Source organism: Cebus imitator, unplaced genomic scaffold, assembly GCF_001604975.1.
Source record: "Cebus imitator isolate Cc_AM_T3 unplaced genomic scaffold, Cebus_imitator-1.0 Scaffold79, whole genome shotgun sequence".
Classification (NCBI taxonomy): domain Eukaryota; kingdom Metazoa; phylum Chordata; class Mammalia; order Primates; family Cebidae; genus Cebus; species Cebus imitator.
This window is the reverse complement of record NW_016107394.1, coordinates 7,637,118-7,653,138: the sequence shown is the minus strand read 5'-3', so window position 1 is coordinate 7,653,138 and position 16,021 is coordinate 7,637,118. Positions and strand designations below refer to the sequence as shown.

The 16,021-nt window shown below is 40.0% G+C and overlaps 1 protein-coding gene across 3 annotated transcripts; it reads left to right on the top strand.

Annotated features, from left to right (window-relative positions):
* The first annotated feature begins 3,994 nt into the window (after positions 1-3,994).
* LOC108307638 (glutaminase liver isoform, mitochondrial-like) lies at positions 3,995-6,447 on the top strand. Of its 3 annotated transcripts, none has more exons than XM_037740155.1 (2): positions 3,999-4,267; positions 4,420-6,447. In XM_037740155.1, the coding sequence occupies exon 2, from the start codon at positions 4,439-4,441 to the stop codon at positions 5,903-5,905; it is 1,467 nt and encodes a 488-aa protein (XP_037596083.1). In that variant the 5' UTR covers positions 3,999-4,267; positions 4,420-4,438; the 3' UTR covers positions 5,906-6,447. The 3 variants fall into 3 exon arrangements, with proteins under 3 accessions (XP_037596082.1, XP_037596083.1, XP_037596084.1); XM_037740156.1 differs by having other exon boundaries at positions 3,999-4,641; positions 4,676-6,447; XM_037740154.1 differs by having other exon boundaries at positions 3,995-6,447.
* Positions 6,448-16,021: the final 9,574 nt, after the last annotated feature.

Here is a 16,021-nt window from a genome sequence, read left to right as displayed (position 1 = left end):
TTGTAGTCAGAAAAGATTTTGATATATTTTTAATCTTAAATTTGTTAAACTTGTTTTGTGATCTAACATATGATCTATTCTGGAGAATGTTTCATGTGGGCTTGAGGAGAATATGTATCCTGTGTATGTTCTACATATATCTCTTAGGTCCATTTGATTGAAAGTACAGGTGAACAAAAAGGTATAGGTGAAGTCCAATATTTTGTTATTAATTTTCTCCTGGATCATCTTCCTATTGCTGAAAATGTAAAATCTCCTTCAATTATTGTATTGCTGTTTATCTCTCCCTTTAGATCTGTTAATATTTGCTTTATACATTGTGGTGCGCCGGTGTTGGGTGGTACATATGTATTTATAATTGTTACATTTTCTTTTTTTACAGTTTTGAATATAAAGATGATTTCATCTGATAAATAGCTACTCCTGCCCTATTTTGATTTCCACTTGTATGGGAATTGTTATATTTTCTTTTTTTTTTTTTTACAGTTTTGAATATAAAGGCTATTTTATCTGGTAAATAGCTACTCCTGCCCCATTTTGATTTCCACTTGTATGGAAATTGTTATATTTTCTTTTTTTACAGTTTTAAATATAAAGACTATTTTATCTGATAAATAGCTACTCCTGGGATATCTATTTTCCTCATTTCATTTTCAGCCTACATGTTTCTTTACAAATGAAATGAGTCTCTTTTAGGCAGCATGTAGTTGGGTCATGTTTTAAATTTATGTAGCTGGTCTACGTATTTTATTAATTTTAGACCATTTACATTTAAAGTAATTATTGCTAGGTAAAGATTTACTATAGGTATTTATTTATTGTTGTCTGGATATTTTGTAGATAATTCCTTTCTTTCCTTCTTGCAGTCTTTCTTTGTAATTATGTAATTTTCTGTAGTAGTATGCTTTGATTATTTTCTTTTTCTCTATTGTGTATCTACTACAGATGTTTACCTTGGGGTTTCCATGAGGCTTATGTGAAACATCTCATAGTTATATTTAACTTAACTTGACTCACATAGAAAAGGTGGGCATTTCTAAATGAAGCTTACAACTGGGACTTCAGGTGTTTATGTTTTAGGAATCTTCAAAATTTATGAGATCTCTAGAGCTCTAGCTGCCACTGTAATGAGCTGCAAGACTTTATTTTCTGCCAGAGGTTAGCTAAATCATCTCTCTTACAGAACCCAACAGTGACTCAGACATTCAATCATTTCTCTGGTCATTCATTTACAAAAGATTCATTAAACTACTGGGTGTGAGACACTGCTCCATGGCTTAGTGATACTAGTGTGAACAAAGTGCATTTGCTCCAATTGTAGAGGCCATATGGTGGTATAAAAGCTAAACATGATATTGGAAGCTTTTCAGAATTAAAACTATGTGACCTTGGGCAAGTCCAAACCTCTCTGATATTAGTATCTTCAACTATAAATTGGGTTAATATCTGTCCCAAATAAATTGTTTTTAGATGATCAGATATGCTAATGCATACTAATCCATGTGGGAGTACTTTTTAATGGGCATTTAAAAAAATTTGCTTTAAAAAAAAAAAAGACAATTGGTTAAATAGCATTTCTTCTCAAGTGTCCACCTTGGTAGAGAACCATGATGACCAGAATGTGAAAATGTTGAGCATGTCTTATGTGTTTTAAAACTAGATTCATCACTAGAACTCTTGCCAAAAGAAAGCACAGTGACAGTAATGAATTTAAGATCTGTCAACATGCAAGTGATAGAAATTCATCTTCACATTTTTAATTCTCTTATTAGGAACTTTTTATTTTTCCCAAATGAAACAGGGTTTTACATCTTTATAGGTGTCCCAACTTTTTAAATTATCCAGCATGTTCCTGAATTTAACAGGTTTTAATTTCTAAGTTACTCTCTACCTTTCCATATATTACAACCTGGAAACAAATATGAAATCCATGAATACACAGTAATATTTTCAGCTATTCATTTGTTTACTGACTAACTTGTTCTCTCATTGGTAACATATTAAAGTAATATATTTTTAAATACTTGTACAGCTTGGTAAATGAAGGAGTATGAATATATCTGACCCCAGGGATATTCTTACAAATGTCCAGTAGGATAGGAAAAAATATGCTGACAGAAATGTATGCAGGTATAATGTATCTGGTTATAATTTATTACAACCTCTTGTCTGCACTAATTATTGTGTGAAAAAATTTTAAAATGTCACATAAGTAATGTGTCATGATGAACCTGTATAATTAAAATGTGGTTTACCAGTTCCTTTTCTCAGGTTATAAATTATTGATGTTGTGATTGTATTAGTGCAGCTTTGTTAATTTCTCTCATGTTTAATGTCTGCCCACAGGAATAGATTTACTTATAATAATAATGAACCGAAAGATGGATGGTGAGAGTTCATTGCCATGGCTGATCTGATATGTAAAAGGCTAATACAGTTATATGAATTCAATGTTATGTTTATTTCTGTCTTCTGTATCATCATCCAGTAGCTAAACAGATTGGAAGTCCCTTTTGGGGTCAGTGCTCACATAGAATAGCAAAGCTGAAAATCAGTCCTGCAATGAGATGAAAATGGAGTGGTTAGGAACATGAAAGTGGGGGGACATATGTAAACAGAAAGAGTATGAAAGAGTGGAAACAGAGTTAGTCTCATGAAAGTAGTTCTGTAAGGTTTTGGGAAGATATGGCATTTGTGTAGGTCAGATCCTGCCACTTCCCAGGGTTAGTCGATCTCATAGTTATCATATCCATGCCTAACTGACTGGGTTATATTGTATGTGTGCTTTTAATTCATAAGAATTAAAGTATAAATGGCCAGCAGGTCTATGAAAAAAATGCTCAGCCTCACTAATAATCAGGGTTGTCATCTTCCCCAGTTAGAAGAGCTATTATTAAAAAGACAATAAATGCTTGCAAGGATGCTGAGAAAAGGGAAATCTTACATACTGTTGATGGGAGTATAATTTAGTACAGCTATGAAGGGAAACAGTATAAAGATTTCTCAAACAACTAAAAGTGGAACTACCATATAATCCAGAAATCCCACTCCTGGGTATTTATCCAAAGAAAAGGCAATCAGTATATCAAAGGGAGACCTGCAACCCCGTGTTTATTGCAGCACTGTTCACAATAGCTAGAACATCGAGTCAACCTGCATGTCCATCAACAGATGAATGGTAAAGAAAATGTGGTATATATACACAAGGGAATTCTATTCAGCCATAAGACAGAATAAAAATCCTTTCATTTGCAGCAAAATGGATGAAACTGGAGGCCATTAAAGTAAGAGAAATAAGGCAGACCCTGACAAATACCACATGTTCTCACTCATATGTTGGAGCTAAAAAATGCTGACCTCATGAAGGTAGAGTGTAGAATGATGGCTACTAGAGACTGGGATGGGTTTATGTGTGTGGGAGGGGATAAAGAGAGGTTAGTCAATGGTTGCAAACATTAGTTAGAAGAAATAAATACCTGTGTTCGATGCACAGTAGGGTGACTATAATTAACAATATGTATTTCAGAATAGATAGAAGATTTGAAATGTTCCCAACACAAATAAATGATAAATATTTTAGGTGATGAATATCCTAAATACCTGATCAATAACCTGGTTTGATCATTATGCATTCCATGAATGTATCAAAGTATCATATGTATGCCATAAAAATATACAATTATTATTGGTGAAAAAAATTACAAAGAAATATGTATAATGACCAACAAAAATAAAAGATCAAGGAAAAGTAATCCTTTAAATCATGCAGGAGAGTCTTCCAGTGAGTTTCTTCAATTAACAGGAATGGCCTTTCCCTCATGCCTTTTAAGGTGTCAGCATCTTGCTAAGCTAAATGGTACTTTTGTATTTAAACACAGCAGTGATTTGAATAATGTATTACCTTAAATGAAAGCCAAACACTTCATAGTGTTTCGTTCAAATGCTGGAAAGAAAACCAGCAATGAGGCATTTTTAAGATACATTATCGATCCCGGACGCTCCTCACCTAGCCCTGGTCCTGAGGGAATGGGTGCTCCTAACCCCGGAGCCCGCTTTAAAGGGGCAGGCCCCTCCTCCTGCCCCAGCCCCACCCACCAGGCCTCCCTTCTCCATCTTCCAGGCCCAGCGCTCCCTCACAGAGCTCCCCCGCACCTTATCTCGCCAGCTCCGCCCTTCCTTCCCAGTCAACGCTCAGAAGTCCTGGGCGCACAGGCAGAGCCGGCGGCGTGCTGGGGGCATGCGCTCCGTGAAGGCTCTGCAGAAGGCGCTGAGCCGGGCCGGCAGTCACTGCCGGCGGGGAGACTGGGGTCACCTGAGCCGGAGCCCTCTCCTTGGCGGGGGCGTCCGGCACCACCTCAGTGAGGCCGCGGCGCAGGGCAGAGAGACGCCACACAGCCACCAGCCGCTGCACCGGGATCATGATTCATCAGAAAGTGGCATGCTGTCCCGCCTGGGTGATTTGCTCTTTTACACTATTGCTGAAGGACAGGAACGAATCCCTATCCACAAGTTCACCACTGCACTAAAGGCCACTGGACTGCAGACATCAGATCCTCGGCTCCGAGACTGCATGAACGAGATGCACCGTGTGGTCCAAGAGTCCAGTAGTGGTGGCCTCTTGGACCGAGGTCTCTTCCGAAAGTGTGTGAGCAGCAACATTGTGCTCCTGACCCAGGCATTCCGAAAGAAGTTTGTGATTCCTGATTTTGAGGAGTTCACGGGCCATGTGGATCGCATCTTTGAGGATGCCAAAGAGCTCACTGGAGGTAAAGTGGCAGCCTACATCCCTCAACTGGCCAAGTCAAACCCAGACCTGTGGGGTGTCTCCCTGTGCACTGTGGATGGTCAGCGGCACTCTGTGGGCCACACAAAGATCCCCTTCTGCCTGCAGTCCTGTGTGAAGCCCCTCACCTATGCCATCTCCATAGGCACCCTAGGCACTGACTACGTGCACAAGTTTGTGGGCAAAGAGCCCAGTGGCCTGCGCTACAACAAGCTCTCCCTCAATGAGGATGGAATTCCCCATAACCCCATGGTCAATGCTGGTGCCATTGTCGTCAGCTCCCTAATCAAGATGGACTGTAACAAAGCAGAGAAGTTTGATTTTGTGTTGCAGTATCTCAACAAAATGGCTGCGAATGAATACATGGGTTTCAGCAATGCCACATTCCAGTCAGAGAAGGAAACAGGGGATCGGAATTATGCCATCGGCTATTATCCCAAGGAAAAAAAGTGCTTTCCTAAGGGAGTGGACATGATGGCTGCCCTTGATCTCTACTTCCAGCTGTGCTCTGTGGAGGTCACCTGTGAATCAGGCAGTGTCATGGCAGCCACCCTCGCCAATGGCGGGATCTGCCCCATCACAGGGGAGAGTGTGCTGAGTGCTGAAGCAGTGCGCAACACCCTCAGCCTCATGCATTCCTGCGGCATGTATGATTTCTCTGGCCAGTTTGCCTTCCACGTGGGCCTGCCAGCCAAGTCAGCTGTATCGGGAGCCATCCTCCTGGTGGTACCCAATGTCATGGGAATGATGTGTCTGTCACCCCCATTGGACAAGCTGGGGAACAGTCATAGAGGAACTAGCTTCTGTCAGAAGTTGGTGTCTCTCTTCAATTTCCACAACTATGACAACCTGAGGCAAAGTGCTCGGAAGTTAGACCCACAGCGTGAAGGAGGAGAAGTTCGGAACAAGACTGTGGTCAACCTGTTATTTGCTGCCTATAGTGGTGATGTCTCAGCTCTTCGAAGGTGGGGCAACATTCCCCTGGATGATGCTGTACAGTTCAACCATCTGGAGGTGGTCAAACTGCTTCAAGATTACCAGGACTCCTACACACCCTCCGAGACTCAGGCTGAGGCAGCAGCTAAAGCCCTGTCCAAAGAGAACTTAGAGAGCATGGTATGAGCACAGGTCATGGATAGCCCCCGCTCAAGAAAAAGCATTAGCTGGCCACACATGTAATCCATACCCACCAAAAATGCTATGGAGAGCTATACTGCTTCAGTCGGGACCAAGCAGTCATTTGGTAACTTGGGGTACTGCTTTCTATGAGAGTCAAAATACCCCATCCCCTCAGCAGACAGAGTACAGAGAAGGGCTATCTCTGGATAGCAGTAGAGCTATCCAGAGAGAGCGGGCTTCAAAGTACAGCCAAATGGCTTGCCCCACTCAAAACCATCCCAGGTCTTCAACCAGGTCTCCTCTTCCTCTGCCTGAAGAAACCATCATGAAAGAGAGACACTCTGGTGGAGGGACTCTAGCTACCATGCACATGTATATATCCACAGAATAAGGGAAGTGGGAATGGCTGTATATATGGCTTTAGTAGTCTGGAAAGATCTACTCCCCTTGGCCAGGAGATGCTGCTGCTACTGCTAACAGCAATTTTATAGACAGAGAAAGTATTTTATGTTCAAATAAACTTTAATTATCAAATCAAAAAAAAAGATACATTATCTTTTTTCTGATCTGATAAGATTTGCAAGAGTATTATCAGTGATCTATATTTTTTTCTTCATCTAATAGACTCATGTTAGAACCTAACCCAGGAGTAAGCTGTGACTCCATTGCATTCTCCACTAAGAAGAAATAAAATTTACCCAGGTCAAGGAGTCTGAGGCAGATATTGGACACTGCTAGATACTGCAAGACGAGGCAGCAGCTGCCTCGAGTCAGAAGATAGCTAATAAAGAGGCAGGCACCTCCAGGCTGGTAGACAGGTTTCAGACACAAATAACAGTGGGTAGGAAAGTACAGCTACTGGGATTTCAGGCTTAAAAACAGATTCCAGAGATGAAGAGATGAGCAAATAAAGGGAGAAGAAAACATGAAAGAAAGGCTAGTAAACGGTATTACAATCTGATCATAGTGTAGAAGTCACTTGATTTTTGATATGTTGGATCAATCTTAGGTTATATGCCAATTAAGTACAATTAACGTGTTAGCCATTTCTTTGCTTCAAATACCCAAATATTTTATTCCATAATCAAATTTTCTTTTTTCTGTTTGTCTTAACATTGTTTGGCTATGTTAAACATGTATTTATATTGGAGGAATCAAAGATGTCTTATATATTTAAAAATAATTTTTTTATAGTACAGCTCTTGTTAGGGTATGAACACATTTGATTGAAGAATTTTCTTTGCTGTTAGAAGACTCTAAGAGAAAAAATACTGTAAAACTATAGAAAAAAAATGACCCAAGTAAAATAGCAATATTAACTTCTTGCTGTTAGTGTGCCAGGGATACTTAAAATTTGTTGTAGATTGACTACCGCAGGAAACAGACTCAGATGGAAATGAGTGTGAAGGATGTTTCTTAGGGAGTGGACTTGGGTTCAACACTTGGGATGTGGGAAAAGGAAAGAATTAGAGCTGGGCATAGGAAGAATTGGGGCTGTGATGCATCACAACAGGGACTCAGCTGACTCCAAAGGGAGCCCTGAAGCTTGGGTAGCCTCGCAGAGTTGTTCCTCTTTGGGGAGAGGAGCTGGTTGTTTAACCCCAGTACTTGGGTAGGAATTCACTGGAGAAGTAATCTCTTTCAGTGAGGTCATACCCAGCTCGGGGTATATGTCCTTGAGTCTTGAAGGGAATAGGGCAGAGAGATCTGGGCACTGCAGTATTTATGACAATTCCTCCATATTTCTGTGGCCGTTTGTCGCATATAAGTTATCAGGGTGGCTCCTTTAGAACTCTGGTGGGACTTTCTCTTCGGAGGAACTTGTAAGGTTATAACAGAAAAAGGTTAGTAGGACAAATTGAAGCCCCAGCTGCTACTGGGGAGACAGAGCTCTAGGCTAAACTCTCTGATTCATTCTAGAGCCCTTTAGGACTCTGGCTCTGGCTATGGCTATGGCAATTATGGATTTATGATTAAAATTAGATGATGGAATACTAACGTATGCCAACCACCTTGGTGTTAAGCTGATTGCTCACTTCTCTGATGTGTAATAGCAGCTTTCCTCCTGATGACTAGGCCATGCACCTTTTCCAGGATGGCAATTATCCCTATTCTGTTTTGTTGTTGTTGGCCCTGGACACAAGGTGTCCAAATTGTTGAAGTGGCAGCTGTATTTTCTATCTACTGGTAGAAGAGTTCTCTACACCTGTGGTGCCCAGAATTGTGGAAATGGGAAGCACACATTCCTGAAATGGGTTACTCAGGGTAATAGTAACAGGAGCCATTGTGGCTTCCATGCCTTAATTCTGAGACCCATATATTTTTTCTTTTGGGGATAGTGCATCAAATAATGGTCATTGATTTAGCATGCACATTGTATACTAGAGGATGGTGCCCCATTGTTAATTTCTAATAATGTTCAGAAATTTTACAAATGTTTCTAAACATTATTAGAAATTAATGTCAATGCCACTCAGAGTTTGTGAATACTGCTCTGTGTACATATCATCTAATGGAAGAACGCTAGGAAAAACTTCCAGGAGCATAAACATCTTAAACAGAACTTGATGTTGCGTATCAAAGACTCTGCTAATGATGCAATTTTCTAGTACAAACAATACATATGATTTGTCCTCAACTTTTCAATCTGGGTTTGCTCTACAGTACAATTAGAATTTAAAACACCATGTCAGCCAACTCAGTGAAGTTCAACTGTGAGTAGAATTTCTGTTTCTGAATTCTTATAGTTTAAATGATGGCTTGTGTGTTGTAAGCTCCAGAAACTTCTTTGAAAATGTGTGGGCAAAAAATGTTTCTCTAATAGCTGTTGAAAGAATGCAGTCTTACTAAAGGGAATTAGACTAGGGGATATAGATTTAATTTCATTCACTTTGATTTAAAGCAAAATATGGTAAGAATTTGATAAATTTATGAACCCAAACTAACCAGAATCCTCAACTTAATTGTTGTTGTTGTTGCTGTATACTCATACTTCATGAGAAAAAGACAAAGAGTAGAAACTAGTTTACACTCGAGATTTATGTCCCTCCAAAAATCACCTTCCAGGGATGCATGAATTCTGTACAGATTCAATCCAATGTTCACATCCCATATTTACAATCCCTATGCAGAGGTAATGATGTTTAAAATAATGACTCAGAAACATTATAAAATGTAAAATGATCAAAGGAAGATTCAGTAATGTTCTGGAGACTGTTCCAATTTAGGAAAGAAAATTTGCTTATGTACTTAAAAAAAATCACACACACACACACACACACACAAAACTGAATAGACGGGCAAGTGTTCAGATTAACTTAGAGTTAATCAAATAATCAATTTCCAAAGCATTCTACTCACCTATGGTCTTATTCTGTTTGATTTAACCCATACCTCACTTGGTAGCATCTATGTCCTCAGTAGTTTAGGCAACTTTTTCTCAAAGCCCCATGTGATCAGCAATGCAAGGTTAGAGGTGTCCTGGTTCACACGTATGTGTGTCTTTCCACATGTCAGACTTCTATTTTCTGAGTTCTTCAGAGAGTTTCTAATCACAAAAGCCATGAGCTACATGGAGTTCCCAAGGAGACAGTTCTCCTTAGCACTTCCCATTCACTCTGTAGTAAGAGCCATTGGGCACACAGGCTCAATCCATTCGACAAGTCAGTCTGTATTGCCAACCATACATAATAGTATATTTAATCAATATATAAATATTATAGGTTAAATATTCCACAACAAACAAGGTAGCACTTAACATCAAGAGGAGAAAGAGATAGGAGAAAGGGTAAATGAACAAGTCCCAGGGGGAGCGAAGAAGACAAAAGGATTCCTGGTCTGGTTCATTGGTCTCCCAAGGAGGAGTCTTTGATGTGGCTGAGCCTTTAGAGGTGCATGCCAAGTGCTTATCATGGGTGACTGCAAGACTGGGTTAATTAAGGCAGCTGTTTGGAGAGGCTGAAGGTCTGCCTTTTTGTTTTTTTTTAATAGTCCCAGAATCCTATGGTGAGAACCTACAATGGAAGAGTGCACTTGTTATGTCCTTACCTTGTTGGATGCAGTCTTCACATTTTTATTTGTTTGTTAAGCAAAATATCCTTGTTGGCAAAGTCCCATATGAAATATAAAATGCAGTATTTTTCTAAGATGGAGTTTAATGAAGGGTTGCTCTATTCACCCCAATTTCATAGTTTTGGGGTATTTCTGGATTTACTTCCTCAGAGTTTACTCTCCTGTTTCTGGGGGACTTTTCAATTTCTGTTGCTACCTGGTTGCCAAATATTACTTCTTTCTAGAATTCATTGAAAAAGTATAATCCAGTAAAAATATAAAGATTTTTGTGGGTTTGGAAAGAAAAGTCATATCACACAAGGAGCCAATGGAAATCTTGTTGACACAGTATAATTTCCACCCTTCCTCTTGTGGCCATTCTTTATCCAAAATGTTCTGGGCTGCTGGTGAGGTGTCTCTCCCCACTGAGTGCAGCCCCTAGGTCTTAGAAGGGAGTGATTCCCTGAAGCTGATGATAATTTTTACCTTTCTCATGGTCTCCTCTCCCTGTGTCCCATTGAATTCTAATGAATAATATTCACATTACATTAAATTTTTATTTCTTATAAAATTGTTCTAAATTGCCATCTCATCTCCCAGTCCTTGAAAAATAAATAGCCCTTGATCTTGCAGGTCCAACAATCTTAATTTGGTTCAGCTGCCACATTTGATAGCTGAGGAAACTAAAGCTCAGAGAAGGGAACTGATTTACCAAAAAATATTGGGGCTATTTGGAAGCAGAGCTGAAGCTGTAACTCTGGTGTTCTTCCTCTTAGGCCAATGCCCCTATCTACTTGTGTCATTTTTTGCTTCACTCCAGATTGGCAAAATTGTAATAATGAAAGATGACAGGGTTGATTATGCACCTTGTATTTTTGTCTATTATAACTATAAACCCGAATATATGTTTCCCAGAATAGTTAATCATCTAATAGAAGATAGTGTGATTTCTTGTCCTGTAAATCATGAAAAAACACCTCCTATACCTTCTATTAATGTTTGATATATTGTTTTTCAGGCTATAAGGAATTGGTCTCAGTGTAATTGTGTATAAATACTGTTTGTCTCTCCTTATTAGTAGATGCTGACTATCATTACAAGGTAATAATTGGTTATACTGTATTATGAGAATAACAATTTATAACAATATTACTTGCCAATAAACTTTATACTTTCTTTTCCTATTCAGTGAAGCAATTGTTTGGCTTTATGGCTTCACAGACAGTTTTTCTTTCATAGCTAAGTTTATTTTGTCATAAGGCAATCAGGTGGCACAAAAATATTAAAAACTACAGGAAACCAACATCTGACAAATGAATTTGAAGATCATGTTCACCCTGAATAAACAAATGCCTTTAAAAAAAATTCTTCCAACTTTTAACTTCAAACACAGAAGAGTTGAAAAAGAAGTATCAAAAGACACATGTGCCCTTTATTTATTCACAAATTATTAACATTTTCTGGGATTGGCTTTGTGTGTCTGTGTCTCTTTTCCTCTTCTCTTACACACACATACATATACATGCACACACCCACATTTTGGGGAACTCTGAACTGCTTGAAAGCAAATTGCAGACATCAAGATTATACAAAAATACTTAAGGTATTCTTCCCAAAATTAGCACATTCTTTTATATTACTGCAATAACAATCACAAGACATTTGCTACTGATAATTAATACTATGTAGTATACAGTCTAAATTTAAATGTCTCCACTTGCTCTCAAATATTTTTTATATTAGTCAGGGATCATATATTGGATTTTTTGTCATGTTTCTTATTTTCATCAGTCTAGAATATTGCTTCCCCTCCACAGTTTTCCCTCATCTTTCACAACCTTGACATTTTTGAAGAGTCCAGACTAATTGTCTCATAGAATGTTTCTCAAATTGGATTCATCTAAGTGTTCTTCTCTATGACATAAAATATTTTGGTAAATATGTTTCCCATTGCATTACATCAGGAAGTTTATAATGTCACTGTATCTCAATATTTGTGAAGCTAAGTTTCATCTCTTTGTTTTAAATTCTGTACTTATTAAACATTTTATAAGTAATAGAGATATATGAGTGTCCTTTTCTTAACAATATGTTAGTGTATAGTGTTAGGAGTAATTTTAGGCCAGAATCTCATATTGCCTTGGTGGTATTTGCAAAATGGTGATTTTAAATTTCAGGCATTTTTCTAGACCAGAGCTGGTAGATTTTTCCAGTAAAGAGCCACTTTCTAAGTATTTTAGGCTTTGTGGACCACATATGGTTTCTGTTACATATTCTACTTCTTCTTTAGCTGTGTAAAAATTATTGTCATGGATTGCAGAAAAATAGTCTGCAGGAGGATTTCGGCAATGAGTAGTAATTTGTTAAAGTCCTGTTATATGTTATAAAGAAGAGATTTCCTTTTCCTTGTAACGTGTGAATGTGTGTGTGTGTGTGTGTTGTGTGTGTGTGTCAGGAAGAGAATGAGATTCTTTAATAACTTTATTTGTTTTATAGAGTTGGTCTGTTTAAGCTTTTTAAAAAATATACTCTTGGATTTAACTTTGGTAAATAACACTGTCTTAAGAAAATTTCATCTTCTTCTATGCTTTCTGATACAATAGCCACTAGTTGCATGAGACTCTTCAAATTTAAACTAATTATAATAAATTATAATTATAAATTAAGTAATTAATAATTAGAAAAAAATTCAGTTTCTCAGTCACATAAGCCACATTTAAGTGTACAAGTATTCACTCAACACATGTAGTTAGTGGCTACATATTGAACAGTGCAGATGTAGGACATTTTTATGATTTAGAAGTTGTATTTGATAGTAATCAATGCAGATTTCAAATGTATTTGCATGGAGTTGTGCAAAATAGTCCCTTATAATTAGAGTTAACTTATAATTTTTTTCTTGTGCTTTTTTGCTTTTATGCTTATTTCCTTTCTTACTAATTTGTCTATTTCCTTTTTTTAAGGTACCAAAGTATTTATTGTATCTACTGTTTTTCTGTTTTTATCTGACATTTTCCTTTCCTTATGCTTTCTTTTGATTTAGTTTATCAATTAAAAAAAATAAAACTTTTATTTTAGGCTCAGAGGTACCTGTGCAGGTTTATTATATAGGTGTCACTGGGGATTGTTGTACAGATTATTTGTCACCTATGTGGTAGGTACTGTACCTCATAGGTAGTTTTTCAGTCCTGACCCTCTTTCCTTCACTCTCAAATAAGTCCCAGTGTCTGTTGTGTCTATGTGTACTCAATGTTGAGCTTCTACTTGTGAGAACATATAGTATGTGGTTTTCTGTTCCTCTGTTAGTTCATGTAAGATAATGGCTTTTACCTTCATCAGTGTTGCTGCAAAGGACATGACCTCATTCTGTTTTATGGCTCCGTCATGTTCCATGGTGTATATGTACCACATTTTCTTTATCAGTCTACCATCGATGGGCATTTAAGTTGGTTTCATGTCTTTGCTATTGGGAATCATGCTGCAATGAGCATATGTGTGCATGTATCTTTTTCTTTTCTCTCTTATCTACCTTCCCTCCCTCCCTCCGTCCCTCTCTTCTTTCCTTCCTTCCTTCCTTCCTTCCTTCCTTCCTTCCTTCCTTCCTTCTTTCCCTTCCTCTCTTTTCTCTCTCCCTTTTTCTTTTTCTTTCTTTCTCTCTTATTTTCCTTTCTGTCTTTCTCCTTCTTTCTTCCTTTCTTTGTTTCTCTTTCTTTTGCTTTCTTTTTTCTTTCTTCCTCTCTCTCTCCCCCCCTCCTTTCTTTCTTCCCTCCTTCCTTCCCTCCCTCCCTCTCTCTGCTTCTGTCACCCTGGCTGGAGTGCAGTGGCAACATCTTGCCTCATTGCAAACTCCACATCTGAGATTCAAATGATTCTCCTTCCTTAGCCTCCCAAGTAGCTGGGGCCACAAGCGCCCGCCACCAGATCTGGCTAATTTTTGTATTTTTTATTAGAGGCTGTGTTTCTCCATGTTGCTCAGATTATCAGGCTGGTCTTGAACTCCTGACCTAAGGTTATCTACACACCTCGGCCTCCCAAAGTGCTGGGATTACAGGTGTGAGCCACTGCACCCGGCCCTCACCACTCCCTTTTGTATCCCCCAACTCACACCTTGCCCATGCCACTCATGCATACCCCCTGCCTTTCCCCATGGTCATTTGTGAGTCCTGCACTAAATGGCCTTCAGTCCAGAGACCAGACAACAGACAGCAATCTGGGCCTCTTCCTTGATGGGAGGTGAGACCTCCAGAAGAGGAAAATGCCTGCTTTGGAGCCTGCAGGCTGAACACAGTGACTCTCCGGGCAAACAGATAGAACAGAACTAAGTAAAATCTCCAGCCAGAAAGAAAACTTCCCAGTCAACTCTTCCCTAACTCCTTTTTACAGATTGAAACACTAAGGGTCAGAGGAGAGGAGACAGAGCAGGCATTGGAACCATAGTCTCCTGGCTCCAAAGCCAAGTTCTGTCCACCCAGCCAGGGTCCATCCTTCCTTCTATAAATGTTTATAACAGTATGTGCTAGGCACTCTTGTTAGGCTCTTTTACATACATCACTCAGTCTGCTTTTCCCATTCATTTGACAAGTATTGAGCTCCTACTGTGTTCATGAGCTGGACTCGATACTAGGGACATCTTGGTAAAAAACTCAGACAAATTCTACCCACCTGGGGTTCTAACAAGATAAAGAGAGGGTTGGTGCCATGGGCAAGGCTGTGAAGGCAATGAATGAAATGGTGGGGTCAGATAGGAAGGGTGGTCAGGGATGCTCTCTGCATGGAAGGGGCATCTTCTTGGCTTTGAGATCCAAATGCCAAAATACCTGTGAGGAGCAGGCCATGCCCACTCAGTAACAGAGCTGAGCCACAACCCTCCATAGATGCCAAACCAGACACCAGATCATGCCAGCAATGAGAGACAAAGACCATGGCCTGGAAGGGTCTTGCCTCCTGAGCTCACAAGGGGATTTTTGTTATGCTTCTTTTATTATTATTATACTATTATGGTGGGGTTGAGGGTCCTTAGTGCACAAGAAATTCTCTAGGAACCATAAGTCAAGATCTAGGCTGCAATCCCTGCTCTGCCCTTGCTGTGTGACCTCGGGCTGCTATCACCACCTATCAGGGCCTCAGCTTCCTTCCCCTTCTGTAAAATGGAGAGTCTAATAATACCCACCTGGCAAGGGGCTCCAGGGAAGTCAGTGAGCTCCTTCATGTAAATAGCTGATGTCTGCACGTGGCCCCGGGTCAGAGATTTGTAGTGGGGATTGACATTATTGATAAGTGGCCAGGTATGTTGGCTCACACCCATAATCCCAGCACTTTGGTAGGCCGAGGCAAGTGGACCACCTGAGGTCAGGAGTTTAAGATTAGCCTGGCCAATGTGGTGAAACCCCATCACTACTAAAAATACAAAAATTAGTCGGGCATGAGGGTGTGTCCCAGCAACTCAGGAGGCTGAGGCAGGAGAATCGCTGGAAGCTGGGAGATGGAGGTTGCAGTGAGCTGAGATCACGCCACTGCACTCCAGCCTGGGCAAGAAGAGTGAAACTTTGTCTCAAAAGAGCAAGCAAGCAAGCAATTACTGATAACCTTACAAATTATCAGAGGCACACAAGGGACTCAGAGGGGGGACACACTCATCCTCTCACACACAGAGAGGGGAGCAGTCTATCTACCCTAGACCACACAGTGACCAGCTGTCAGTAGCTGCACAGCCCCAGCCTCTCCATTATGGCCCAGGTCTTCTGACCTGCCCTGGAGGAGCCCTTGGGCCTCTCCTTACCACCTCCCTTCCCTTCCTCACTTTAGCTCTTCTCTGTGCTCCTGTTTATGGCCAAAGGCTGGGGATCTTATGAGTTTGAGGCAGCCTGAGCCTCTGTCTGTGCTTTCACCCAGAGCCAGAGCACCAGGAGGGGACCATGCACATCAGCTGTGATTCTCCACCGGTTCAAAACCACCTAAGGGCTGGCTGGTTGTGCATGTGGAGGAGGGGGTGCTGTTCTTCCTCCAGGTTGACAACATGATAGATTGAAATATACATGGGAGGCTGGGTGCAGTGGCTCAGCCCTGTAA